The 26,962-nt window shown below is 32.3% G+C and overlaps 1 protein-coding gene across 2 annotated transcripts; it reads left to right on the top strand.

The window, feature by feature from the left end:
- Positions 1 to 13,197: 13,197 nt before the first annotated feature.
- Positions 13,198 to 26,902, top strand: LOC143226142 (uncharacterized). Of its 2 annotated transcripts, none has more exons than XM_076456721.1 (6): positions 13,198 to 13,317; positions 14,004 to 14,069; positions 17,230 to 17,548; positions 20,744 to 20,843; positions 21,571 to 21,593; positions 22,895 to 26,902. In XM_076456721.1, exons 2-6 carry the CDS (start codon positions 14,013 to 14,015, stop codon positions 23,530 to 23,532), a joined length of 1,137 nt encoding a protein of 378 aa, XP_076312836.1. In that variant the 5' UTR covers positions 13,198 to 13,317; positions 14,004 to 14,012; the 3' UTR covers positions 23,533 to 26,902. The 2 variants fall into 2 exon arrangements, with proteins under 2 accessions (XP_076312836.1, XP_076312835.1); XM_076456720.1 differs by having other exon boundaries at positions 13,198 to 13,520.
- Positions 26,903 to 26,962: the final 60 nt, after the last annotated feature.

Raw genomic sequence — 26,962 nt, 5'->3', positions numbered from 1 at the left:
TCTTTCATGTTAAAGGCAGTGTTAACTCTGATTTCTTTATCCATCTCAATTTTTAAGTCGCTAGGTACTAGATCTAGAGTATACTAAACTGTACTGACACACTATACTTCATCTTTATTAAGAACACTACATATGCTTTTGTGTAAATTGTGTTATTCCCTCTACTATAAACATTTTGTAATTCACTGTTCCTGGGCTCAGACTAACCAACATCAGATACCTTTCCCACAAAAACTCAATTTACTTGTTGCACAGACAAAACTGACAAATAATTTCCAAGGTACATCCATCCCAAAATGTCATATAGAAAGTCAAAGATGACTATTCTAGTTCTGTAAGTGATATTTTGATCATGCTTCGAGAAATATGCCTCTCTACTTATATTTAATATATTGCTATTTCTCAAAAATACTCTTTTTCCCTCGTAAAAATGGCGGTCTTACCCTGAAGGTCTGATATATTACAAAGTCCACTAGGATTCTTGATGCTCTTGTGCGAACGAATAACTGAATCCTTTTCCTCTACTTTCACAAATATTTACCAAACACATCCCAGATTTAAGAGAGCTGAGCTGACTACCAAACCCTTTGGTGCAAGTTGTACCTCACGCTCCTCAAGGCCAAAGACTAGGCCACACTTAGGTACACGTTAGTTTTTCAGACCTGTATAATTTGTATTTACTGCTTATTGTTAATTATCTTGGACGTTCTGAGTCATCAACTGAAGATACTAGCACTGTCATCTATGTTTCTCAGCAAAGTATTCAGTTTGCTCACTACAAGAAAAACAGATGCTCTTCCAATCCGAAATAATATGCAAGTGGAGACTTCATTAGTATAAACTGTGGTATGTAACAATGAGAAGACTGAAATAGTCACAAATGTTTTTGGAAACCATGATTGTTTAACGGTGCTAGTATGTATAGATGGTTGGTAAACTCAATGTGGTTGAAGTACCTGAGTAGAATATTCCTTCTAAGTTGTAAATACAGAAACTGTCATTGAAGGCTTCTTTTACTGTAGGAACGAGCTAGAAGATAACACGTAATAATTGGTCATGAAGAATTATTATAAGGATATCTACGGCATCAAGGCCTGCCTCATTTTTCAGGAAGTTCTATGCTGAAATTATCAAGCTGTGGCATATGAAATGTTGGATTTTCATATGCAAATTTGAAACTCAGTTTTTAGTGGCTTAAATAGAAGCATTATCGTAAATTTGTTAGAATAATATAACATACTGTCTAGTTCATTTCAAACTCATTTTATTTTTCTTAGTTCAGAAATTAAATCATATTATATTGATTTCTGTCCCCATAAATATCAATATCTCGTAATATCAGTCATGCATTTGTTAATGGCACAGCTAATGAACACACAGAATAGCGTTGGTTCAAGAGATTTCGCTCTGGTGACACAAGCCTTGAAAATGAGCCTTGGGAACGCTTTCAGACAGCCATTAATGAGTCAGAATTGAAGGCCTTAAATGAATCATATACCCGTGAAAGAACTTACTAACAAATTTAATGTTTATTATTCAACAGTTGCCCGACTCCGGAAGTAATCGATAAATGAAAAAAGCTCGATAAATGGCTACCTCACGAATTGACTAAGAACCATCAAACAAGACGAGTTGAAATTTGTTCTTCACTCCTTACTCGCAACAAAAACGATTGTTTTCTCCATAGAATTGTCACCTGTGATGAAAAATGGATTATTTACGACAATTGACGACGACAATAAGAAAGCACCAAAACGTATACCAAAACCAGCTCTTTACCCTAAGAAACTTATAATCAATGTTTGATAGTCGTTAGCAAGTACCATTATTCATTTCTAAACCAAGGAGAAACAATCACAACAGAAAAATATTGTTGAAATTATACATCAAAAGTTGTCATGAAAACATCCAATAATAATCAATCGTAGTGGACCCATATTGCTTCAAGACAATGCTCGACCGCTTGTCCCACCTGTTACTGTTAAAAAAAAAAAATTTCAGTTTGAAACTTACCTTATCGACCATATTCGCCAGATATTTTTCCTAGAAATTATCACTTTTTTAAACATTTGGACATTTTTAAAGGAAGAAACATTTGCAAAACGTATGTCAACTGAAAGTGTCTTTGAAGACTTCATTGCCTCACAGAATGTCCAATTCTTCAACTATGGCATTTATAAACTTACAATGCCCTTGCAGAAGTATATTGAGTCTAAAAAATCTTGTTTTGATTAAATAAATTAAACAACAAAAAGTGTGCTTGTTTCACATCTTCCTTTAAAAATTCGACATTTCATATGCAACAGTCTGATATTTATAAGTATTTCTTTGTGATCTGATCAAGTCATTGCAAGTTAAGCGTTAACTGGCAGACAGCATTGATTTCCTACATAAGCAGAGAAGTTATTGCTGGTGCTCCTAATTTTAGCCTTAAGCATTTCATGATAGATTGCTGATTCTTCACTGGGTTTAATCATCATCAAAACTCGACATTGTCAGTTACAGTATTTTTGTTGTACTTTATCCACATAGTTGTTGGAATTCACCGCTGGAACATCTAAGCTAAGGATCAGTCGTTGAACTGCAAAATCTTCTTAGATTCACTCGCTGGTACTTATCATGCTGCCCAAAGCTTTTCTTTTGTCAGTTCACAGTCATCATCTGAGTGAAATGCCACCAATATCGTGGATAAGGATAGTTGTTTTACTCAGGAAAAGAAGTTTATTCCTGATTCAGGGTGATAGAAGAAGGATTTGCTACTTGGCAGCTCATTACGAAGCTCTGCATGACTCCATGTTTTCTTCGCAATTCATGGATATCCAATGGGATACATCCCAGCTTGGAGAGGCTTAAGGTTTACAGTATTTTCTTTCAGTGCTCAATGTATTTTTGCAGGGAATTAGTTCAAATTGATAGTTAATTTACCAGTAACATCTCCAATCATTCTTAACTAATCTTTGAGATATAGTTGTGCTATTCTTACTGGCAATGGTCTGGTTGACATGTATGGACCACTTCGTATAATCTGGAACTAAACAGGCTTCAATTTACTTTGGTGACCTTCAAATGTATATGCTTCACTTGTGTCAAGGTGGATCTTCAAGAGCAATGCCTGATCTTGGTGCACCAGATATCACCGACTTTCTTGCAACTATGGTTACAGAGAGATCAGTGTCAGATCCCTTCAAAGCATTGGAAAAAGTCTCATGCACAGAAGAATTCTCCTAGACTTGACACCTTTGTTGTAGAGCTCTCTCTCTTTAGTGGCAACTTTATCTCTTTCAGTAATAAATATGTCTACCTACATAAGTTAGTGTAACTCAAATGTTCAAGTAAGGACAAAATGCACGTTAGTAGAAACAGAAATAGCTGGTGTGGTTCAGGTCTGTGCTAGTCGATACACATTAGTTTGCCCTGGAAAGAATGCTCGACAACAGAAGTTTCATGACAAGACGATAAAAGAAAAAAATGGACTAGTCTGGAAAAGATTTGTGCAGCGCGTTGACGTTCAAGATAACATTCACACAAGATGCAAGGAACAACAAGAAGAGTATTGACAAGCTTCATTACTTCGTTACATTTGAGCCTTTGGACACTGGATCGGGCCCGTCATGGCCAGGTGGGTTAAGGCGTTAGACTAGTAATTTGAGGGTCACGGGTTCGAATCTCAGACGCACCAAACATGCTCGCCCTTTCAGCTGTGGGGGCGTTATAATCTGACGGTCATTTCCACTATTTGTTGGTAAAAGAGTAGCCCAAAAGTTAACGGTGGGTGGTGATGACTAGCTGCCCTCCCTCTAGTCTTACACTGCTAAATTAGGGACGGCTAGTACAGATAGCTCTCGAGTAGCTTTGTGCAAAATTAAAAACAAAACAAAACAAACACTGGATTGACCAGAAGTTTGAGGCAAACATCAATGATTTTGATGATGACGTTTATGTTATCTAAAGTTGTACCAATTCATTTAATCAAAAGAAAAAAGCTTAAAGAACTTATCTGACTGTTCAAGATTAGTAAATCCCAGAGTCTGAGACAAAAACAGGCGCCTACTACAGTCAACCAGGTTGCTCATATCGCCTTTCTGAATAAAATGGGTGGAGGTAGCCATCACTCCATCTATATGCAAGCTAGGACAGCTGTAGCTAGTAGAAATAGTGTCCAATGCATAAATTGCTTGCATAAGTCTCGGTGACAGCGAGTAGTTTGAAACATAATTGAAAGTGATGGATTATTAGGTGGTAGTTAAATTGACTAATTTCATAAACTGTGATTGTACTTTATCAAAGCTCTTTGATTAAGTCGTCCCTAATAAAGCAAGTGACAGATTAGAGGGATGGCAGTCATTCAACTCCACCCACCACCAACTCTTGGGCTTTTCTTTTACCAACGAGCAGTGTGATTAGATATTACAGTATAACGACCCTACGGCTGAAAGGGCGAGGATGTTCAATGAAGGGAATTCGAACCCGACTCTCACATAGCGAGTTGTGTGTCTTACACCAGGCCTTGACTTGTTTTGTTACATTACTTTATTTTACCATGTATAACAGTGTGCCCTGTACCCTTTATTGTTAACTTTCAGAGTAAACTTGTTGGAACCACAGAATAATGAAAAGTTATCTAGAATCTGCGTTATAGAGAGGAAGTCTTATATACCCTGCCTTTGTCCGAGTCCGACATAATGAAAGGTAATGCACACAAGTTCCATACAATAACAACCTTTGTTACAAAATGTAATCAAAGATAAAGTGAAAACAAAATGTGCTTGTGATACATATTCAACAGGATAGAAAGAGAAGGTTGTTTGTTTGTTTTTGTATTTTTCTACAGCTCTGGTTCAAACCACGTTAAGGTCAGAGCGTCAAAGTTAAATGGTAAAATACATCAGCTTTCCCAGTAGAAATTATAGCTGTCACTATTCATCTAATTTTCTTGCTAATGGGGAGCAGATGCTACATCAGTGATGACTCACAGTTCGACAAATAACTAAGGCTGGAAAATTTGTATTGGTTTCCAAGATAAACTTTCTATGTTCAAACCAAACTCTAAAGTGTAAAGAATATTTGAAAACTCTATATTGTAATTAAAGGGATGAAAACATATGGTAAAGGTCGAAACACACAAAGTCCACATTTTAGGAATGTTTTTAATTGTGTATCGATTTTACAGTTATGTGTTATTTATTCATTATTTTAACCTTATACACAAGTGCTAAGAAAATAATTTACGTTTCAGTACATTAGGTGACAAATTTCATAAACAGGATACATACAAAAGATACCAGTCTCTGCCTAGGAGCGAAATAATAACCTATGAATTTGTAACATGGAGCATAAGCTTCTTATCATTCACTAAACTTCCCTTTTAGAAGCATATTGTAACAAACTAATCAACAGCGTATTTGGGCGTCATCTCTTGATAAAACCGTTCAACATGAACTCTTTTGGCGAAAATTTAACTGCACATTGTATGGATGCGGGTCAGGTATATTACAAAATAACGCCTTATATAAAATACCAAATATATTAAAGTAATAACAAAAGGGTTTGTGTAGCCATGAATTATCAAAAAAAGAAAAATTTACTCCCATTATCTCAGTTTGGTGTTTTCTCTTTTCACGCTATCTATCGAGTAAGCACAGAAGCTAATAAATTATGACCAGATTAACATAAACCATACTTTTGTTTCTGTAATTAGCTTCCACCAGTAGAAAGCACTTCGCTTGAGTTATGTAAGTAATTTAACTTGATTTACTTTCTTCTGCATTCGTTAATATTACGTTATTTTACCAAAACTTCCTTAACCCTTCATAGAACATAAGAGTATAAAGTACAAGAAAACGAAGACAGCGGATAGCACCTGCTGACATGAACAGTAAGAAAATTTGTAGCAATATAAACCTATCTTGGAAAAAGATAAAAGACGTATATATAATTATTTGTTTGAACTTCGCGCAAACCTACACGAGGGCTGTCTACCTAATTTTACAGGTAAATAGTGGGATTGGGCGTCACATAATAACGTTCCCACCGCTGAAAAGGCGAGCATGGTTGTTGCGAGGGGGTTTCGAAGCAGCGACCCTCAGATTACGACTCGAACACCTTAACCCACCCGGCAATCCGAACAGTGGGTTAAGGAGTAATAGAATCAACTGTAAAGTATAGATAGAACAGAAATCTGGTTTATCTTCAGCTCGTGAATTAAACAAACTATATATTAAATTGACAGTTATTGTGTAAGGCTTTAATAAATTAAGTTCAAACCGCATTATTTCAAAAGTGGTGGAACATTTTCCATCAAAACACGTAGAGATTTTTAATTTTGTTAATATTTTTAACTTTATACAATAAAGTATTGTGTATTTCAAAACTAACAAATTATGTTAAAATATTTAAACTTGTATTATGCAAAACGTTTATAATGTGTTCAGCTGAACAATAAGTTAATTAATTAATAAGTATAATAATAAATTTTGAAAGTAAAAACCCATTCTCCTAAATAAGTTTTATGTGATATTGCTTTTTCTACTTATGTTGTGAAAATATATACTCATATATTATTACCACTAATACGTATTTCAACAAGGAATTGAAAGTTTATCTTGAAACTATAAAATGAAAAATCACCATATGATTTCTTCTGAAATCTTTGGCATAAAGTTCGGTACATATAGTGAACAATATTTTTTATTTTCTTGAAAAATTATTTACCTTGGTTGCGTTCTTTGTTTCTTTTCACAGCAAAGCTACACAACAAATTATCTTCACTCTTTACAATAGTGTGAAAAGCGGGTTCCCGGATTTCAGCGTTGCAAGTACCTAAGGTTCAAGTTGAACTACCTGGATATTCGTCGATGAGGACAATGTAAATTAAAATTACTCTCTTTGTTCAGAATATGTTATTTCTATCATTTCAAGGATAATAGTTAATATTAAAAACGAGTATAATTGTTTGGAAAATAGACACTCAAATGCTCATTTGAGTCTCTAAGGAACAATTAGTAAAATAATGGAAAACGCAAAAACTATTGTTTACACAATAATGCTCCATCTAATGGTTTTGTTAGTATAATTAAATTATTCACTTGAAATAAAACGAAAATTCAGGAAGCAATTGATCAAGTTTTGCATCAATATTGAGCAGAATGTTAGAATTGCTCAGTTTGATGTTGCATTCATCTCAATATTTTCAAATTTACAGTCAAACAGATTGTCATCAGTATCAGATGCAACTCGATGTGATAGGGCTTCAACATATTGATATGACACAGCTGGGTTGCCTTTCGACGATCAGATGTTTTTGCAACATAGCCTATTTCATTGGCCTTTCGCATAACTTCATAAATACCATGGTACCTAGCTTTAAGTAGACGTTCCATATTGGGCAACAATACTGAGACCATGTCATTGATGACATGTAGTGATAGAATTTATGCTCTTCAAGCTTGGGATCATAAACGTTTTTCATTTTAGCTTGGGATGACATTAAATTTTCTCGAGCCAATTCATAAACACTAACACTTTGGACTGAAATATCAAAATGTAATCCAACAAGTGCATTTCTTTTGAGTCGTCTTCAAACTTTAAAGGACCACGCACTAAATGGCCAGACACCAACGTGAACGAGCTAAACTTTGACTACTTTTTCACGAACAGCAACTAACAATAAATTAACTCCTTCATCCCAATCCTTTTTTCATTATTGACACAGTAAGTCCACATATTTTCCTACTCTCTTGGAGAGTTCATGGACCACTTTCAATATATCAGAACCATACGTTTCTTAAACAAAGTTTGATAAACTAAAACCAAATCCTCTGAAACTGGTACATCTGGTGGTCTCCATTTTCTCATGAGCACACCATTTTTGAAAACATACCATTTGGAACTTTCTCCAGTTCATTCTATGGAAGTGCATATTTAAAACGTGAAGTGATCTCTGGATCATTTTCTTTTTCGGCGAATCAGTTTATTTCTAGCAAACGGAACTTCACCAGAAGAACTAGATCCCTCACGTCCATCATTGACACTTACCAAGGAATTCTTAGTAAAACAATTAGTTACAAAGTTCCCATTGGATCAAAAAATGTCTGAGACAAAAAAGGAATTTTGCACATTGCAGTTGAATGTGTCTTTTACTTGTGTGTAAATGTGCATACATCGTTCTGTTATTTACAAAACGATATACCAAAGTTTTAACAATAAATCAAAAGGAAAATTGAAACATTTTCTTTGTTGATAAGAACAAGTTGAACACTACTAATATTTGTACTGTAGTTTGAAAATAAAGATCTATTTTTGGTTATAGCAAACCATAAAAATTTAACTTCATAAAAGTTCTCTTAAAAGTTGGAAGTATAGGGAAAAAAAAGCCTTGCATGGCTCGGTGGTTAGGACATTTGACTCGTAATATGAGGTTTCCGGGTTTGAATCCCCATCACACCAAACATGTTCGCCCTTTCAGCCATTATAATATTACAGTCGCTCCCACTATTCATTTGTAAAAAAGTAGTCCTAGAGTTGGCAGTGGGCGGTAATGACTAGTTGCCTTCCATCCAGTTTTATACTACTAAATTAGGGACAGCTAGCGGAGATGACCCTCGTGTAGCTTTGCATAAAATTCAAAATAAACAAACAGGTTCGGAAATTTATCTTGGTGCTTAATAAAATGGCGATGGCGCCAAAGGTGTGCAAAGCATGGTGTAGTCTCGATCACATTTCAACTTAGAAGGTAGTTCATCGAAGTATGTAGTCTTCTTAGGGCTGATCTATTTTTAAATAAATTATTTATTGTGCAGTTATTTTAACATTGTTCTTTTACAGGTGTTTCTATATATACTCATAATACGTTTCAGTTTCCGTAGTTTAATTTATTGCCTTTCCTACTGGTTCCCAAGACAACTGTCATGAAGCTAAAACTCACGATATTATACAACCAAAACCAAATTTCCTTCTCTTCAAACTATAATATAAATATTAGTATTTTTTCATTCTTGTAATAACCAAACGCAAGTAGCTTCATGCACAGTATGTTTGATTTATTCTTAAAAAGACACCATGCATAGTACAATTTATTATGAATAATGGTATTACATACATATGCAAACTTAATGTGAGGCACATTTGAAATTGAATCGTAGAGAATGCATTTCTTTTTAAAAACTAAAAGACAGCTAATTATGGTTAAGTATACGAAATTATAGATTAAAAAGTTCGTATAAAATTGTATTCAATGTCAGTCGAAGTAAGCTTATGGAAACTCGAGGAAAATTCTAAATCTATTAGTTCATTATAGGGGCTTATAATTATCCATTACCAAATTCAATTAAATATTTAATTTTACCAAGACTACGTAAGCTACAGTAGTAACCAAATATAAGAGAAATACAGTTTGGAAAAGCTTTACTGATTAACTATCGAAGGTTGAAACTCAGTTTCTAGTTACGAGTTTTTTATGTACTTACAAATTAACACAAAGTTTTCACCATACAATAGACTTTTAAATTAGGAAGATTATCACTGACATAATTCAAATTTTATTAAGCATTTGTATGTTGAGCAGTCACAAACCAGCTCTTTTCTTTGGAAAATGTCTCTTTCACTAAAATAAACGTTTGTTTGTGATCCAGAATTACTTTAAAAAACTTACTTCAAATTTGACTTGCGTATCTGTAGTGTATTAGTATATAAAAGATCATTCCAGTTTCAATTTGCTTGTTTGTTTATATTTCTATTTTATTTTCAATAGATAATATCTTAAACCAAACCTGATGACTCATTTCAACGTTCATATTTTGTTAAAGGCTGAGCTTTGTGTAGAACATTAATTATTCTTAATATACAAAAGTGACATAAAATTCACCGACACATTCTACTGCTGTGAGATAAAAACAAAAATTCTGTAGAGGGAGCGTGTAAATGTAGGATGAAATAACTATATAATACATCATTATATGATAATCAAAGTGTAATAAATATCTAACAAAGAATAATAATATTGTATCTATATAATACAACTCTACATTTTAGTTAGCTGTTTCATTTTGATAATTATATTATTATGATATTATAATATCAGTAATTCAATGTTATTTGTTCTGTCCATTACATGAAGCTTTATAAAGGTATAAAACTTTTTAATGTATATTTAATTGACAAGCTAAAAAACAAATAGAGTCTAATTATCAGATACAATAGCACTCAAAAGAGGTCGACAAGGTATTTAAACAATTCATGCGCCGAAAAACAGCCTATTGAGTTCTTAAGCAACAAACCGACCATTCAAAGTATTGATTACGATATATTATACTCATATATACCTTTATTCCCAATTCAGTTCAACAGATGGCGATACATATAAATTGATAGTCAAGCGAATTTCTGAAAGATAAAGTATATAATACGGGTGTATAACGCAGAAAATAAACAAACAATAGTATTAAGAAAATATGAATTGTAGAATAAGTTAGCAATTCTGTTACAAAGATTAATAAAACAAGATTTAAAATTCAATCACAAACGTATAAAATCTAACTCCTACTTTGACAGCTTTATCTATAGGCCAAAATAAAGATTACATTTTATAAATTTGTGATTGTGGTTTTAATTCTCGTAAGAGTTATAACAATCGGAGATGCGGCTATACTAAAAGTTTATATAGTTTTCAAACAAGACCCAAAATTCGAATGTTTTCGAACAGCTCACTATTCTTCTTCGGGAAGTGAACTATTTGGTCTCATTTGAAACCATTACAACTTTTGTATGTGATCCTGTGTATTAATTTCTTAATATCTAAAAGATTATAGACGTTGTTCATTTTATGAACATATTAAAATTGAACAAATAAATAGGGAAAAATTAAAATCTTAACAGAAGGTAGGTATTGTTGGTTATTCATAGAATTACTATAAGAAATATACAATTTAAAATAAATGCTGCAACAAAAGGTATACAAAGACGTATTGATTTTGTTCTGGTTACTTTTTAAAGAAATTCTACAAATAACTAACATCCCTACTTTGTGCTAAAATGTCATTTCATTTCCCCTGTATGTGATTAGTAAATACAACAACAAATTGTTGTGTGTAAGATAATTTTTTACAATTGGAAAATTTTCTCTGGTTAACCCACAAATTGTAAGATTTCTAAAATTCACTAGAAATTAACTATTTATTTTTGTATAATTTGTTTTGTTTGTTTATTTTGCTACACACAACTACACAATGGATAACTTGCTCTGTGTTCGCTAATGGAATCAACGCTGAATTCTAGTGATTAGAAATTCCATTTTACCTCTAAGTCACCAAACATACATCTGACATGATAGTTAAGGAACTCAACTCGTAATCTGAGGGTTATGGGTTCGAATCCCTGTCACACCAAACATACTCGCCCTTTCAGCCGTGGAGGCGTTATAATGGTACGGTCAATCCCACTATTCGTTGATAAAAGAGTAGCCCAAAAGTTGGTGGTAGGTGGATGATGACTAGCTGTCTCCCCTCTAGTTTTGTACTGATAAATTAGGGATAGCTAGCGCAGACAGCCCTCTTGTAGCTTTGTGCGAAATTCAAAAGCAAACAAACTGTGTTTGAAATAACTTGCTTTTCTTGAAACTTATATATATTTTATAATTATGGTAGTTCTTTTTTATTCTATAGTAATATTTTACTGAAATTCAAGAAGAACAATATCTATATATCTTGGTGCTCCTCCAATGTTCTTGATGTTTTATAAATAGCTTTAAAAACTTTGAAATATTTATTTTCTAACGATTTTGCAATGCTGCTCTAATGTTAATGCCTATTATGGCCTGATGTAAATAATTGTTTGTTTTGAATATCGCGCAAAGCTACTCGAGGTATATCTGAGCTAGCCGTCCCTAATTTAGCAGTGTGAGACTAGAGGGAAGGCAGATAGTCATCACCATTAACTCTTGAGCTACTCTTTTACCAACGAATAGTTGGATTGACCATCACTTTATAACGCCCGCACGACTGAAAGGACAAGCATGTTTGGTGCGACCGTGATTCGATCCGCGACCCTCGGATTACGAGTCGAACGCCTTAACACACTTGGCCATGCCGGGCCCAATGTAAATAATAGATGGTTTCATGAATACGGAAAGAGCAGTAAATTGTTTGGATAATATTGATATTTACTAAAACAAAAAATAAAAATTATAACATACATCTGAAGAATGTGTTAACTAAATTATAATTGAACTGAGCATAAATCAATTTGCTTTCATGTTCATTGTACATAAATTATTACTTTTATTTTAACAAAAAATGAAATATTTTTTTAAAAATTATAACACAAGACACCAAACAGATAAAAACATAAAATGTTATAAAATACTTTTTCTACATATCGAAAAGTACAAAGACAAAGAAGACTACTTTTATATTATCCACAGGTAAATTGCAGTTTAGTCTAATGTTGTTTAAATTATTTAATTTCCTTCAAATATTCAACAATTAATGTATTTTGTTAGCAGTCATATTAAATACATTTTTATCTTTACAAATAACTCAGTTGAAGTAAATTATTGAATTTAGAAAATGAGATATAAGTACATGGTATTTGATATTAGCGAGTGTATAAATACCAGTAAATGCCAGTTCATACCATATTGTGTTTCCTAAGCTCCTTCACTTTACAATTTTAAAAATTTAATAGATCGTTTAGTTATCTCAATTCAAACATCACTTTGAATTTTATCAAACCTTAAAACATAAATTATTTGCTGTTTTTAATTTTTGAAAACTATCATCTTATAGTAACAATTGCTTCCAGAAGATGCCACTCCTGTTATAGAAGTTTGCGATATACCTGGTTTGCTATTTTTGAAAGCAAGTTTGATCCTTTATGTATATTTCCCATGTAACATATTATTTAATATTAATATTGAAAAACAATAAAGAAACTGTAAAATTAAATTTTATTGATATTCCACTTAATTTTTTAATATGTGTTTGTCACTACTAAGAGTAAAATAATGAACTTCTTATTTTTTATGTTTGAAAATTTACTTAAAAATAATAAGTTCAGTTTTGCTTCCACGAAGTTGAATTGTTAATTTTTTATTTACTTTGAAAAAGGTTTCTATTGTTTTTAATGAATGTATTCCCTAATGGTCAATATGCGAACTATTTTTTCTTGCAATGTATTATGGGAAAAATGACTGCAGTCATATTTTGGTTTGGCGAAAGCTATTGGAAGTAGAAGTACGCTGTGGTACTGGTCGTAGTTTTGGGGTTGGAGAAGTGATGTGTTATTCAGTAATGAGAGACGTAACCTAAAGTCGCTACGTTTGAAGTTTGTATTAATTACACGATTTTCACTTTCTTATATTTTAATGAAATTAGAACGAAATTTCTGGATGCAGCTATAAAAGCATGGTTATAGTAGTCGTTTCTTTAAAATCGGCTTATTTTATTTTGTGAATGATATTCATCCCTGGACAAGTCTAGGCCTTCCAAGTGGCAGTGCGCGACGTACGCAGTAATACAATGAATAAGGTGGGAACAGATTGACATTAGTTGCTCCCAAGTATTGGAACTGTGTGTTGGTGGTGTAATTGGCTCGTCAAGTGTAATATTGCTACTAAAACTAGCTTGTCGTTAGTAGTTGTGAAGATATTAATATATGGTACTTTGGTAGAACCTTAAGGCTTAAATGTGTAAACATACATTTAAAAATATATAGTGTGCATAAATGTCGGAAGATTTGACGAAGTTTCCTAATGTAAACTAGTTTATTAAGGTTAAACATGACTACAGCCTTAAGCTTTATCTTAACTATAAAGTGTAATATTATGGAGTCCTAAAAGTGTTTAGACTTAGTTATATCTAGTTCCATTTAGTGTGATCATGGAGGTCTCGGTAATCTGTCAAACTTAGATCTCTTCCAGGATAACTATATTATATTGTGTTTACCACACTTATATGAACCTGGAAAGTGAAGTCCTAAATTTACACAAGTTTGAATTATTTGGCTTTTAGAGACTGAAAATGCAGGGAAAGATGAGGAAACCTAGTTTCATCCTAGAGTGGAGTCTTTTCTTGATGGTAAGTTAAGAATTTTTAAATAAACCGTCAACATTTTGGAAATATAAGCATTAAGTTAAACAAGCATAACACTTAATTCAGTTTAACTGATCTGTGCAAAAAAACAAACCTGTAATTACATGTGATTAATTTCATTTCAACTGTAAATGAAACCAAACACATCTAAATGGAATGAAAAATTACCTGTTATCCAATCTTAAAGTATAAGAAAGTTAACACTTTATTATTTATGGTGTTTAGAGGCCATTTTACTTTATATGGTAGCCTCATTTAATTTAGGTGTGTGAATAATATGTTTGAATTATTGTTCTTTTTCTCTTTAGCAAGTTAATGTAAATTAAAAAAATACAAAATTAACTGCAAAATGTACTTCAGTCATTGTTGGGCAGTAGAAGTATGCACTTGCAGTAAGTAATTTTTTTTACTCTGTATATTAATTGAACTTTGAGTAAAAGATTTTTATAATGCCTGACTTTTATTTGAATATTTGTGATGTATTTGTTTTATGTAGTTACTAGCATGAGATGGGTACATTTTTGTACTTTCTAGATTTCATTCATTGTATTTCAGTTGTGAGGGTTGTTGGTTTCACATCCTTGTCAGCTGTTACTGGTGTCAGTAACTTCTGTCTGTTGAAATGTGACATCAAGAAGTTAATGGCAGCTTTACCAATGTTACTTGAAAGTATTATCTATGCATATCTTTATTTTTACCATAACTTTTATAACAATTTTTTTCATTCACCAATCACTATTGTTGATAAAACTAATGCAGTATCAGTTAGTGTTAGTTAATACCTTGCAGATTAACTTAAATACTTCGTGGAGAAACTTAAACAGTGTTACTGTGTGAGCTGGAGAGTCCCATCATTGTTTTATTGTGAAAAAAAGAATTCATGAACATAAAGCATGATAATGTGACACTGCACAAAATAATGTAAACATGAGTTACCTTACATTTAATAATAAAATATAAAGTATCATAGAATATTTTCTAATTATATTGTGAAACATTAATGTAAGGATAACAATTAGGAAAATAATTTCTTTATTTGGATATGTCAGTATAAAAAATTTCTTTAAACAAATATGAATTTCCTTGCTTTTCAAGAATGCTGGAATCTACCAATTAATTTCACATTTCAAAGTTTCTTTAGCTGATGATAGTATATATATTTTCTTACATAATGTGAAATTGTATGTTTGTAGCTTAATGTTTCTTTTTCTTTGTTTATACTCACAATAAAGTAATGAACGTAGGTGTTTAAAAACCTAGCATCATTTGTTTACCATGTATCACATACATAAACCAGTTTCCTGTGTTTGTTAAAGTATATTATCTGTGAAGTTATTGATAAAAACTTATTTTTTTGCCATTCATGTCAAAAGCAATACTGTTTTTGGTTTAAAATATTACTGTACTTAAACTGTGATTCATTTTAACTTCCAAAACAAGTAAGGAAATACTAATGAAAATATATATTTTATACTAAGAAAAACCATCTTTCTGTATCCTGTACCACTTTTATTTTTTGGATCACTTAATGGTTACAAAGATAATGTACCCTTTAGTTGTAATGTTTGAATGGTTAGCTGTCACATTTATTAATTAGTCCATATTTTTTAGGACTAAACACTGTTGAATGCAATACTAAAGAGTATTCCCTCTCCTGAGATGATTTCAGTTTTTTCACACCTATAAAAGTATTAGTGAATTTTGATTTTTTTCTCTTAATATTTTTTTACTTTTAAAATTTCTGCCATCCTCTTGTGGCCATGAACACACATCAATCAAATTCACTTCTAGGTTATTAAATTATTGTATCTCCACTAACACTAATTATTGCATTGGCCTTGACAAATTCAAAGTTCTGGAATCATGGCTGAAAAACATCATCAAAATTTTGATCATAGTAACCATTCTGACCAGTTGACTTCCACTTATTTTCAAGTTCAATAAACGCATCTTGTATAAACCATAATTAAATAGCTGTAATGGGTTCGGTACACATAATTTGTTGTTATGACAAACTGTTTATATTTTCTATTATATGCTGTCATAAAAGTACCAGTTTTTCCTGTTGTTTATTTGAATAGTAATTATCAATTTCACTCATACCATATAGGCTATTTTTTTCATCCATGATATTTCAAAATGAAAGTTTGTTATTTTCCACAACAGATTACGGTGATATGAAATGTAAAATAACATTCTGTAAAACTCGTTCTTGAATTATCCCATAAATTACATAAACCTATTGAAGGAAAAAAAATTATTTTCTCTATGTGGATTTAAGGGTAATATTTTACTCTGTATACATTATAGCTTCTCCAGTTTTTATTCTAACTATCCTGCATCTACAGACCAATGTGCTTAAATGTAAAGTTCAATTCCTAATATTTATACCAACTTCCTCATATTATAGTAATTCTTTAAATTATGATTGTTTGATTAAAGTGTAATTGAAAAATAAATTGTAGAGAACCAACACTTTTTTCTTTAGATTACAGTTTGTGAAACTTGTCTGAACATAATGTTTAAATTAGAAGCTTTGAGATTTTCATTTCACACAAGTCAACTAAAGAAATACAACCATGCAATCTTCAACATGTTGTAGCCCACTTCAGAGGATTTCTACTTGTGCACCATTAATAACTTTCAGCGAGTCTAATGAAAGTTTACTTTCAGTCCATATTCTGTACAAACATTTTTACAGTTATAGTGATGATGGCATTCATTATCCTTGTAATGTTTGCTATAAGTTTACAATACATAATATCCTTAACATATCCCCATACTTTTCTTTTGCTGGCATATGTCACCAACTTTGCAAGCCAAATTATTCATTTAGCCTTTCTAAATGAAAGGTTGCCATTTTACAGATCCACTAACACTGATAACAACAGTGCTACTACTCGCAGTTGGAGGAAAAACAAAACATGACAATAAAAACTGTTTGTTTGGCATCAAGATATTAAATTATGTAGTTATTTAATTATTAAATTTCAATAGAAAATATCATTTTGGACTACCATGTATTTTAATGTGTAAGTAATGTGATAGCATAGCATTATTCAGATTTTTGCTTCTCAAGCAATAAATCAACTAGTGCTATCCTAGTGAAGTAGTGTAAATTTACATAAGTATGCTTCTTTTTCAGATACTGTGTTCACGAATGATCATATCAAGCAGAGCGGTTACACCTTCCCCCAGTATGAAAAAAGTTGGGAGGCCAACTCTAGAGGATTCAGATAAGAAAGCTCCTCAGCTGACAGAAAGTGCTAGTTGTGGCTCTCTCTGTGCAGGTCTAGAAGCACTGGGTCCTCCCCCAGATGTCATCATTGTTATGCCTCCACCTCCTCTTCCAAGCTTTGTGCAATCCTCACTACAACTGAATCACACTGAGAAACTAGAGTGTAACTTCTGCCATGTGTTTGATGGTAACAGTGATGGATCTGTTCCATTCCCTTTCCCAACCAGTAAGTCTTAACTGCTTTAAGTACCTTGTCACTTAGTTTCTTTAAATCAGTTGTGAAATCTAAGCTTATATCTCAAGCTTTAATAGGTTGTGATGTATAAGGTGATCATTAAATGAAAAATATGTTTATTGTTATTAACAACAATTTTTGTATTACATACTTTGATAATAAGACCTTATTGACAGGACTTGTTTATGCTTGGTAGTGTGTAACTTGTAACACATTTTTAACTTGTGTAACATATAAACATTGTATCCAAGTTCATAGTCAGCCCTAAAATTTGTGCTATTTTCAAATTAAGAACCATTTTTAGGTTTTTAAATGTTTTACATCTTTATACTAACTGTTTTTTGTCAAACAGTAAGTATGCTGCTTTACTGCAAAATGAAACAATGTCACCTGAAATAAGTTTATGTATTGTTTGAGTCGTATGTATTCTGTCTGTTAATCTGTTATCTTTACATGTTTAAATGAAATTTTCAGAAGTCACTAAAGTCAAGGTATCCTGATAGACTTTCTTAGAATTGCTGAAAGTAATTTTACAGAAAATATTGGCTTTGGATATAAGGAATATATTATTTTAAGTAATTTGTACGTGAATGTAAGTAGTGGAAAACTGTTCAAGTTAAATGAAATAAAGACAAACTTAGTGACAGTATTCAAGATTCAAAAGGTCATTTGCTAACTAGAAATATGAAGATAGCTCAAAACATTCAAAGGTTTGTCAGATGGCATTCAAGTTGTGTCAGATTTTTGTCTCATCACAAACTGTTTAAATAGTTAACTTCTGCATGTTTGAGAAGGCCATTATGGTGAACCACAAGAGATGTATGTGGTGGCTACATTGCTTCAGTAAAATGAAATGAATACTTACTATACAAGACATGAAAGGTGTTATGATAAAAGTATGAAATATAAACTATTTTCTTACTGTTAATATTGTTTATTAGATATGTTTAGTTAATAAAAAGTTTTATGTAAAAAATTGGTTGTTAACACATAGACTGCATCTACTCTAAGCATGTGCAGAATGTTTGCTAGCTATACATGGTATACAGCACACTGCATTCAACAACCTGAACTGGATTGTACCATATATGGTGGAGTGAGTTAAAGCTTGCTTTATTCAGTTACAGTTCTTTTAATTGGTTGTAATAGTGTTGTTGTAATACAAGGTTACTACAAATAACTGTATGAATATTGCAAATGTGTTAATAAGTAACTTGAACATTTATTTAAATTATAATAACATGATTTCTGTTTTGTATAATATTTTTAAAGTGCACGTGAATCTTTAATCCCATTTCTAGAGATTACTTGCAAAATAAAAGGGTTTCCAATCAAACAAACTAGTAGTTTTGTTGACATCAGTAAATTATGCAAATTAGCACTGTTGAAGTTTAAATTATTCCTTCGGTAATGTGTTCTGATCATTCGAAGGTCAACATTCTACAACTTGCTACAACCCTAAATAAAATTCATTTCATGTTGCACTTCGGAATATCATTAGTTTTTAGCTTGCTAAGTAATTTTTACATCAAGAGTGAGTGATTTTTGCTTAAAGAAAAGTGAAGATTGACTCATAGATTTTAACAGTATTTTTACAGATTATTGACTGATGTCTAATTGTTTCATGTAATGATTGTTTTTCATCTGAGATAAACTGACATGAACTTCTCCCACTATTAGATCCAAAGTAAATGACGTCAGAAAATACAGGGTGTTCGGAAAGTCACTGTGCACATATATATTTATTAACAGACGTGTTTCAATATAGAAAACAGGAGGTAAATATGAATGACAATTATAAACAATATTGAAAGTGACCCCTGTTGGCATCAATACAAGCTTGCATCCTTCTTATTTTGTTTCTAAACATCGCTATCAGTTGCTGGCTTGAAATAGAGTGAATGAATGTTGTTATCGCTGCTTTCAAGTCATCCAGCATGTGCAAACGATCTGATACACTGCAGATTTTGCTGCTTCCCATAGATAAAAGTCTGGTGAATTAAGATCTGGTGAGCGTGAGGGCCACACGTCTTTGGAAATAATGAGGTCTCTAAAACATTCCTTTAATAACCACATAGATCTGTGAGATGTGTGGGTAGTAGCACCATCCTGTTGAAACCATGAGTAATTGATTTCATCACTTGTCATCTGACCGATGAGGGTGTGAAGAATCTCTGAACAATAGCGCTTGCTGTTTATTGTGTTCATAAAAAAATAGGGCCAGCAATTGAACGTCTGAAAATCGCAACCCACACACCAACCTTGAAATCATGCAGGGATGTTTCATGCAAACTGTGAGGATTATCGGATGACCACAATCTTGAATTTTGTGAATTAACATAACCTGAGAGATGGAACCATGCTTCATCGGTAAAAAAAGTCATATTCAACACATTAGCTGTATTCTCATCGATAAATCGGTTAAACCATCTGCAATAGCATATTCGTTTTCATTATAAGTTGCTTCCAGTTCTTGTACTGCCATTATTTTGTATGGGAAGAGCTTTAATTTCTTTAATGAGCAGTTCAATATCATGCTGCTGAGCTAATTTTCGTTGTGTGTGCCTGTTTGTTCTATTTGCATTTATTTCTTGCTTCAAACAATCCATGATGATGAGAAACCCCTTGTAGAGAAAATATCATGCTTTTAGCAAAGCCACAAAGGCTATCTGCTCAGCGAGGGAATCAAACCCCTGGTTTTAGCGTTGTTGAGACATACCGCTGTATAGCGGGGGCATTTTTTTGATTTTGATTGACTCTGCATCACACTGTCAGAAATATCCAACAGTTTCTCCTCCGATAGCTTTGCTGGCCTTCCACAGCGTTTGGCATCATCCACTGATCCTGTTTCCCGAAACTTATCAGCAAGGTTACAAACTGTATTGTGATGTGGAACAGATGTATCTGGGAATTTTTCAGTAAATCGCTGTCATGCCACATCTGTGTATCTACCACCTTCTTGGAATACGTGTTGGACAAACCATACACGTTCTTCAGTTGTTAAAACCATATTGGAATCAAAATCTGAAATATAACAACATATGATTACAAAACTGCACAGTGAATTTCTGAACACCCTGTATTATCGTGGGTACATTTTTAAGAAATAGTAATTTCCTTATACCTATAGTTATATTTGTTGAAGCTCAAATAATCCAATGGTTTTTTTTCTTTGTTTTTCCATAGTGAAATCAACTGAAACATGGATTTCCATAACAGTTGTTATTGTAGCAGGTTCAGCTGTATTGATTGCTGCTATTTTGGGGTTTCTTCTGAAATTCAAGAAGCAAGTAGTTTTTATTGATATTTTGTAATTCAACTGTTAGAAAATTTTCTACTGAAAGAAATCATAATTGTGTTACAACTATAAAGTTAATTTTTAAAGTAGTAAATATCTTCTATTTTTATACTAGGGTTTCCAAACAAGCTATATATTAAGAATAAAAATAACCTTCAGAATTAAAACTACACATTTCACCAGTACATTAGGGGCTAAAGTAACCTATTTTCAAAATAATTAATATGTGATTGTTTTTACAGTTTAAAAAAGTTTTGGTATTGTTAGTGTCATTTTCTTAATGTAACAAAGTATAAAGAGGTCCTAAGATTTTGTAGATTGGCCTGATTATGAAGTATCATTAAGTATATGATTAAAGGACTTTACAAAATTTATATTCCTTTATCATTTTAGACAAGTATCTAAACATAATACATTCACACAAAAAAGAATATTTTTATCACATTAAATTTGTTGTTAATATTTTACTCTTCATTTTTAACAAGTTAAAATTTGTTGCAACCAAAAATTTTTTACCATTTTGAGTCTGAAATCTTCAGTCTCAAGTTTTGTAATAACAGAACATTTTTCATGAATTAGTAATCTTTCATCTTTTGTTCTAGCAAAACTAACTGTTCATAACCAGAGAAAATTTGAAAACAGAAAATGTGTGTTTCTGTGAAGTTGTTGACTAGTAAATACTGATATATTCAACGGTTTTTACTTTCTGTTACAGATGGAAAATATTTCCAGTGGCAGGTATGTATTTTTAAGTATCTTAACTTCTTGATTGGTAGCATGGGCTGTTCCTAATAATTCTTACTGTAACTTAGTGTTATGTCTAAAGATAAGTCCTGATATCATGTATATTGAATGTGTAATGAAACTATGGTTGTATTTAAATGGTAAAAAGTGTGGCCTCACACTTAAGTATGATGACATTCCAAAGAAAATCTAACATTATGATGTAAACAAACTTGGTTATTCTGTAAGGCTAAAAAAAACTAACTTATGTACATTGTTTGATAAATTATTAAATTTTTGTGCTTGAATATTGCCTGTTATCTGAATTAGTTTTCTTTGCTAAAATGTTTCATGTTCTTAGTTTCTCGTTAACTTGGTCTACGAGCACAAGATAGGTAGTGTCATCCTGAAAGCTACATAAAAGTTAAGTTAGACTGCATGAGAGTTAGTGTGCTTGAAGGATACATACTTCAGCTTTTAACTGAGCAATAACTCATTGTCACATGTCACACGTGAAATGTTCTAATAACATAATTTTGCATCCTTTCTTTAAGATATTTTCAACTTCTTCAGTTCTTTAACTGAAAGTAGCACAGTGATGATAAATTTCCAAGATTAATTTTCAACACATTTCATGTTATGTGTACTTCACAAGTAACAAATAAAATTGTATTTTTAAATAAAGAACATACTTTTGAAAAATAATTTATAGTTTATCTTATCATACTTTCAGTTTCAATTTAAGTATTGTGTATTTTACGTATCTTTCATCTGATTTCAAAGTAAATTCCTGAGTGTTTTAACCTGCAAATGTATACCATGTTTTGCTGAAATATTTTTCTGTACCTTTAGCCCTATATTGTAGAAACAGTTTGCTATTGTAGTAATGAAATACTGATTCCCAAGGCTACTTAATGTTACTACTAAACAACAACACTAGCTTAAAACAGTATCATAGAGCAATATCATATTGTGCTGTTTTTATATTTTGGCAGAAAGATAATTGAAATTCTAATAAATGTTTTGGCAGGTAGAATACTATTTAAGATTTGGCTGTTTGATTGGCTAGAATTTTTACCAAGGTATGGGAAGTATATATTTAATGAGAGTAATGGTTAAAACATAATTTGAGTTAAGTATATACTCATAGTAAAATTAAGACTAGTTTACAGATGTATCTTTTAAAAACAGTAATTTGCATAGAACATAAGTATACTTGTGTGCTCTTATGTCTATATGTTGTACAAGAAAGGACTCGCTAAGTGTTACAAGTTGTTATATACAAGTTTTCTTGTCACTTTTTTTATCTTATTTAGGGGATTCCTGTCCAATTTTGCCTGAAAGTTTCCTCAATAGTAAAGGTAGTTCACAAACACCTTTCCCCAAGAATCTTCAGTCTCGTAATTGTCCAAAGAAAAATGACAAAACAGGAAAGAACCAAGGTACCAGTTCCTGTCATTGGTTCCATGTCCCTGGTCATTGTACCCCACAGCAGGTCTTTGACTACCAGATGTCAAAAAAGTTTAGCTCCTACATTGCTGGAAAAGTTTCAAGCAGCACAGAGAGCCCTGAGTGTACTAATATTAACCAGCAGTCTGACAGTGCAACCAACAAAGTTTGCATGTTAGCAGCTGGAGCAGTGCAGCTTGGAAGCAAAGCATATGACAATGCTGGATTCCTAACTAGTTCATCTGAAGAAAATAACCCATTTAAGCAGAAGGGCTGGAACCAAAAGGTATCTGAATGCATTCTTTCTCGACCAAATCATTTGATAAATGCACAGTCTGCCAAGGTTTTGTCTAACCTTTCAAGCGGTGGTGCACAGAATTCATTACATTCTACACAGTTTCCATCTGTCTCCAATATAAGACCTCAACACTTAAGATCAGAAATGCCTAGGAGTGTCCAAATTCAACACCGACCACTTCCTCCTTTACCTGTTGAAGAGATATAATCCCTGAGGAGTATTGTGTGTGTATATATATGTATAATAGTGTTTCAAAGTTTTTTTATTATTGAGTTATTCTTTTTTCCTGGTATTTTCTTGTACATGTTATCAGTTTTCTGTGTTTATACCCTTTACCTTTTGTGTGTGTATTTTTATCATACCAATATATTAATATTCTAACATTTTCACTTTTGTGGCAAGAAATTGAATTTTTTTCAAATTTTTATCATCACATAATAAAAAGTGCAAAACTAGATGAGTTACTTAAGTTATAAGCAAAATAGCCTTTAGGAATCTTAAGTATACTGGGGAACTATATAGTAAACTTGGTAATGTTTCCAAATTATTTACCACCTGAGAAGTAAGACAAACTAGCCCAATGTGTTTCTTTCATACCTTGTAGTTGGGAGAGACATTGAAGTTTTAAGTGTGGGAAAAATTTTAATCTTGCATTTCAAAATTGTTTCTGATTTAGTAATTTTATTTTGCATGTTATGATTTTCTGTCACATTAGGCTTATAATTGTTCTTCTCAAGATCTAACCTCATATAGCAAAGTCCTACTGGTTACATAAAGTGAACTATATAATTAAACAAGTACTTTTTGAAGTTTTGATTTTAATAAAGCCTCTAAAAGTTTTGTGTTCAGTCTCCAGAGTTAAAAATGAAGTATTATCAGAGAAAGAAACAATGAATAAGAAAAGGTATGGAAGTATTAATGTACCTATTGTGTTCAATGATTTAGGTCTGTAATAACAAGATGTTCTTTGTTTGACTTCTGAAAAAAATTTTTTTGCTAATACTAGCTAAAGTTAAAATATATATGGCTGTTGTATAGAAAAGGTTTACATATGTTTGAATAATAGACAATGGAAGTGAAGCTAAGCACATGATTTGTTTGAGCTTAGCATTTTACCACTATAACTTTATTAATGTATGTACATTGTGTGTATTTTAATAAAACTAGCAGTAAGATTTTGGTGTTATTACATTTTGTAAACTTTAAATGTGTGTAATGTATAAAGTCAATCTGCATTAGTTTCTGTGTCTTGGTCCATGTAAATTACCTGTTCTCATAGCTTGTGCTACATGTACTTGGATGTTACTGGTCATTCGTTTTTTGCTGTATGTGTAGAACAGAAATTGCATTCTAATCTGTGTAGTGCCATATGATCCAGTTTTATGTAAACTCTGAAGGTGGATACCTTATACACCTTTACAATTGTGTTCTTCCATAATCTGTGGTGCCATAACCCAGTTGTAAATCAGATTTGAAGGTGGGTATCTTGTACAGTTTTACAGTATTTGTGTTCTACTATAATCTAATCTATGGTGCCACAATCCAGTGTTAAATACAATTTTAAAGTGGATATCTTGTACACCTTTATAGTATGTGTTCTTCCAGAATCTTTGTCATTGTGCCATATGATCCAGTGTTAGGTACAATTTGAAGGTGGATATCTCATGCACCTTTACAACCTTTTTGTTCTTCCATATTCTACCTACCTCAGTTGCTTAGAATCAGCATCTGATGCTAGTATGATATTTACTGACTACCTGAAAATCTCTTTTTAAATGTGCCAACAAATTAACTTGGATATGATACCTCTTTGGAGAAGTTTTGTGCTCGTCTCTGAACTATGGACATTGTGAGTGAGACTTATCTATATGTTGAAATCTTCACCAGCGTGTGAATTTCAATGAAAAAAATAAAATCTGTATGTGTAATGCTTACAGCACAGGCTATTTGTTAAATACTGTGAAGTATTAGTACATCATCTAATACCTTGTGTCTTGTTTTAGACTGTCTTACAGTGTCAACTAAAGGCCAAAAAAAAACTGATAGTAGAAAAAGTAAAGAAATAACAGTTTGTTTATTACATCTTTTTGTTTAAGTGTGTTAGTAGAATGTTTAGGCCTAGCTGATTATTAATATACTTAATTTGTTTCAGAGAAGAAAAATTTTTTTTAATTGAACTGTCCAACCTCATCATTAGAAGGTTTCTAAATAGTTGGCAATACCTAATAAACAGTTTATTAGTTGTCTTAAATGTAGTTTGTAGGGATTGAAAGAAACAGTTTTTTTTCACTATAAAATACGAAATATTTTTCAGATTTCAGGTAGTGAAGTGTTCTAATGTGTCAACTATTGCTTCTCCCATTTCTTGCACATAGTCATGTTGCTACAGCTGGATTTATTGTAAATGTTTTGTAATGTTACGCTACCTCCGGTTTGTTTCAGTTGAGGAACATACAAGTTTGTAAGGTTAAAACATTGCTGGTGCTATCATGGGCTCTCATTGGACAGTAGAAACTACATGCTTCTTGATAGTCGTTACTCAGTGATTAAAGTTACTAACAGTCTCCTTAAACCCCCAAATAAAAAAAAAAAAATGCAACCCGGATCAAATCTGAATTCTTAGTTTCTAAAGCATATCCGGTTGCATGTGAAAACCTAAGAGTAGGCCCAAGAGTACGATGCCTATCCTGTACGTATATTTTCACTTTAATTAGTAAGATATGTATATAATTGTCTTCCCCGAGTGATGAATGTACGTGTTGTACAATTTTTCGAGTGTTCCTAAACTGTTATTACGAGGTAAATTTTAAGTATTATATATATTGCACAAGTTTGCAAGGTAGTTTAGCTGTAAACTTGTAGCGCAGTAAAAAAAAATACTAGTTTTTGAAGTAATACCTTTTACCCATTCCGAAATTCATCGGAATTTTTACCTCATAACTGTGACTATTGTAAAGACACTCGTTATTGAACTGGAACGTTTACTAAACACCGAGCGACATGTGCTTTGAATACTTTCAAGGTTCTGTTCCTGTTTGTCAGTCGTTTCTATAGTTAGAGCTCGTTTGTGCCGGGTGCATTGTGTTGTCTACGCCTGTTTTCGTTGTAATAAGCTGAGCGTTTGTGGGAACGTAGGGCAAAAGTTGTGGCCAGTCGCACCCACGGCTATTCTTCCAAAACAGGGCTAGTTAAAAGTACCTCGCTACATTCATGAATCGCTCTACTGATTATGTATTGAAAAAGAAAACGATCGCGTTACAACCGTGAAGTTCTAAGACTAGAATAGATTTAGTGTCGCATCTGGTGCAGCAGCCCAGGTGTATAGCATGTGGCTACTTATCTCTGTTCCATTCGAATGATGTGTAAATGTAAGGTAGCAGATGTAGTAATTTTTTTTATTGTACTAACTTGGTGTAACTCGGTGTATTATCGGTATATACTGTACGGATTTTGAACTTATCTCCTCTAGAATCAAGTTCTTTGTATCCTATTTGTAAAATTAAACGTGTGTGTGCCGTGTTTAACATTTGTAATATAGTCCTTAAACTTGTGTGTATAATAAAACAACTAAAATACATTTCTGTTGTATTTGTTTAGTCATTTGTCAATAGCTTTCAGTGTTATTTACTTAAGGTAT

Source organism: Tachypleus tridentatus, chromosome 9, assembly GCF_004210375.1.
Source record: "Tachypleus tridentatus isolate NWPU-2018 chromosome 9, ASM421037v1, whole genome shotgun sequence".
NCBI classification, from domain to species: domain Eukaryota; kingdom Metazoa; phylum Arthropoda; class Merostomata; order Xiphosura; family Limulidae; genus Tachypleus; species Tachypleus tridentatus.
Note: the sequence above shows the minus strand (reverse complement) of the source record. Positions and strands in the feature narration are given on the sequence as shown.

What these genes read in the sequence shown, in the direction of transcription:
- LOC143226142 (XM_076456720.1), top strand. An exon ending in TTTCTTCTGAAATTCAAGAA is followed by an intron (nt 20,844 to 21,570) that starts GCAAGTAGTTTT and finishes TTTCTGTTACAG; the next exon opens with ATGGAAAATATTTCCAGTGG. An exon ending in GAAAATATTTCCAGTGGCAG is followed by an intron (nt 21,594 to 22,894) that starts GTATGTATTTTT and finishes TATCTTATTTAG; the next exon opens with GGGATTCCTGTCCAATTTTG.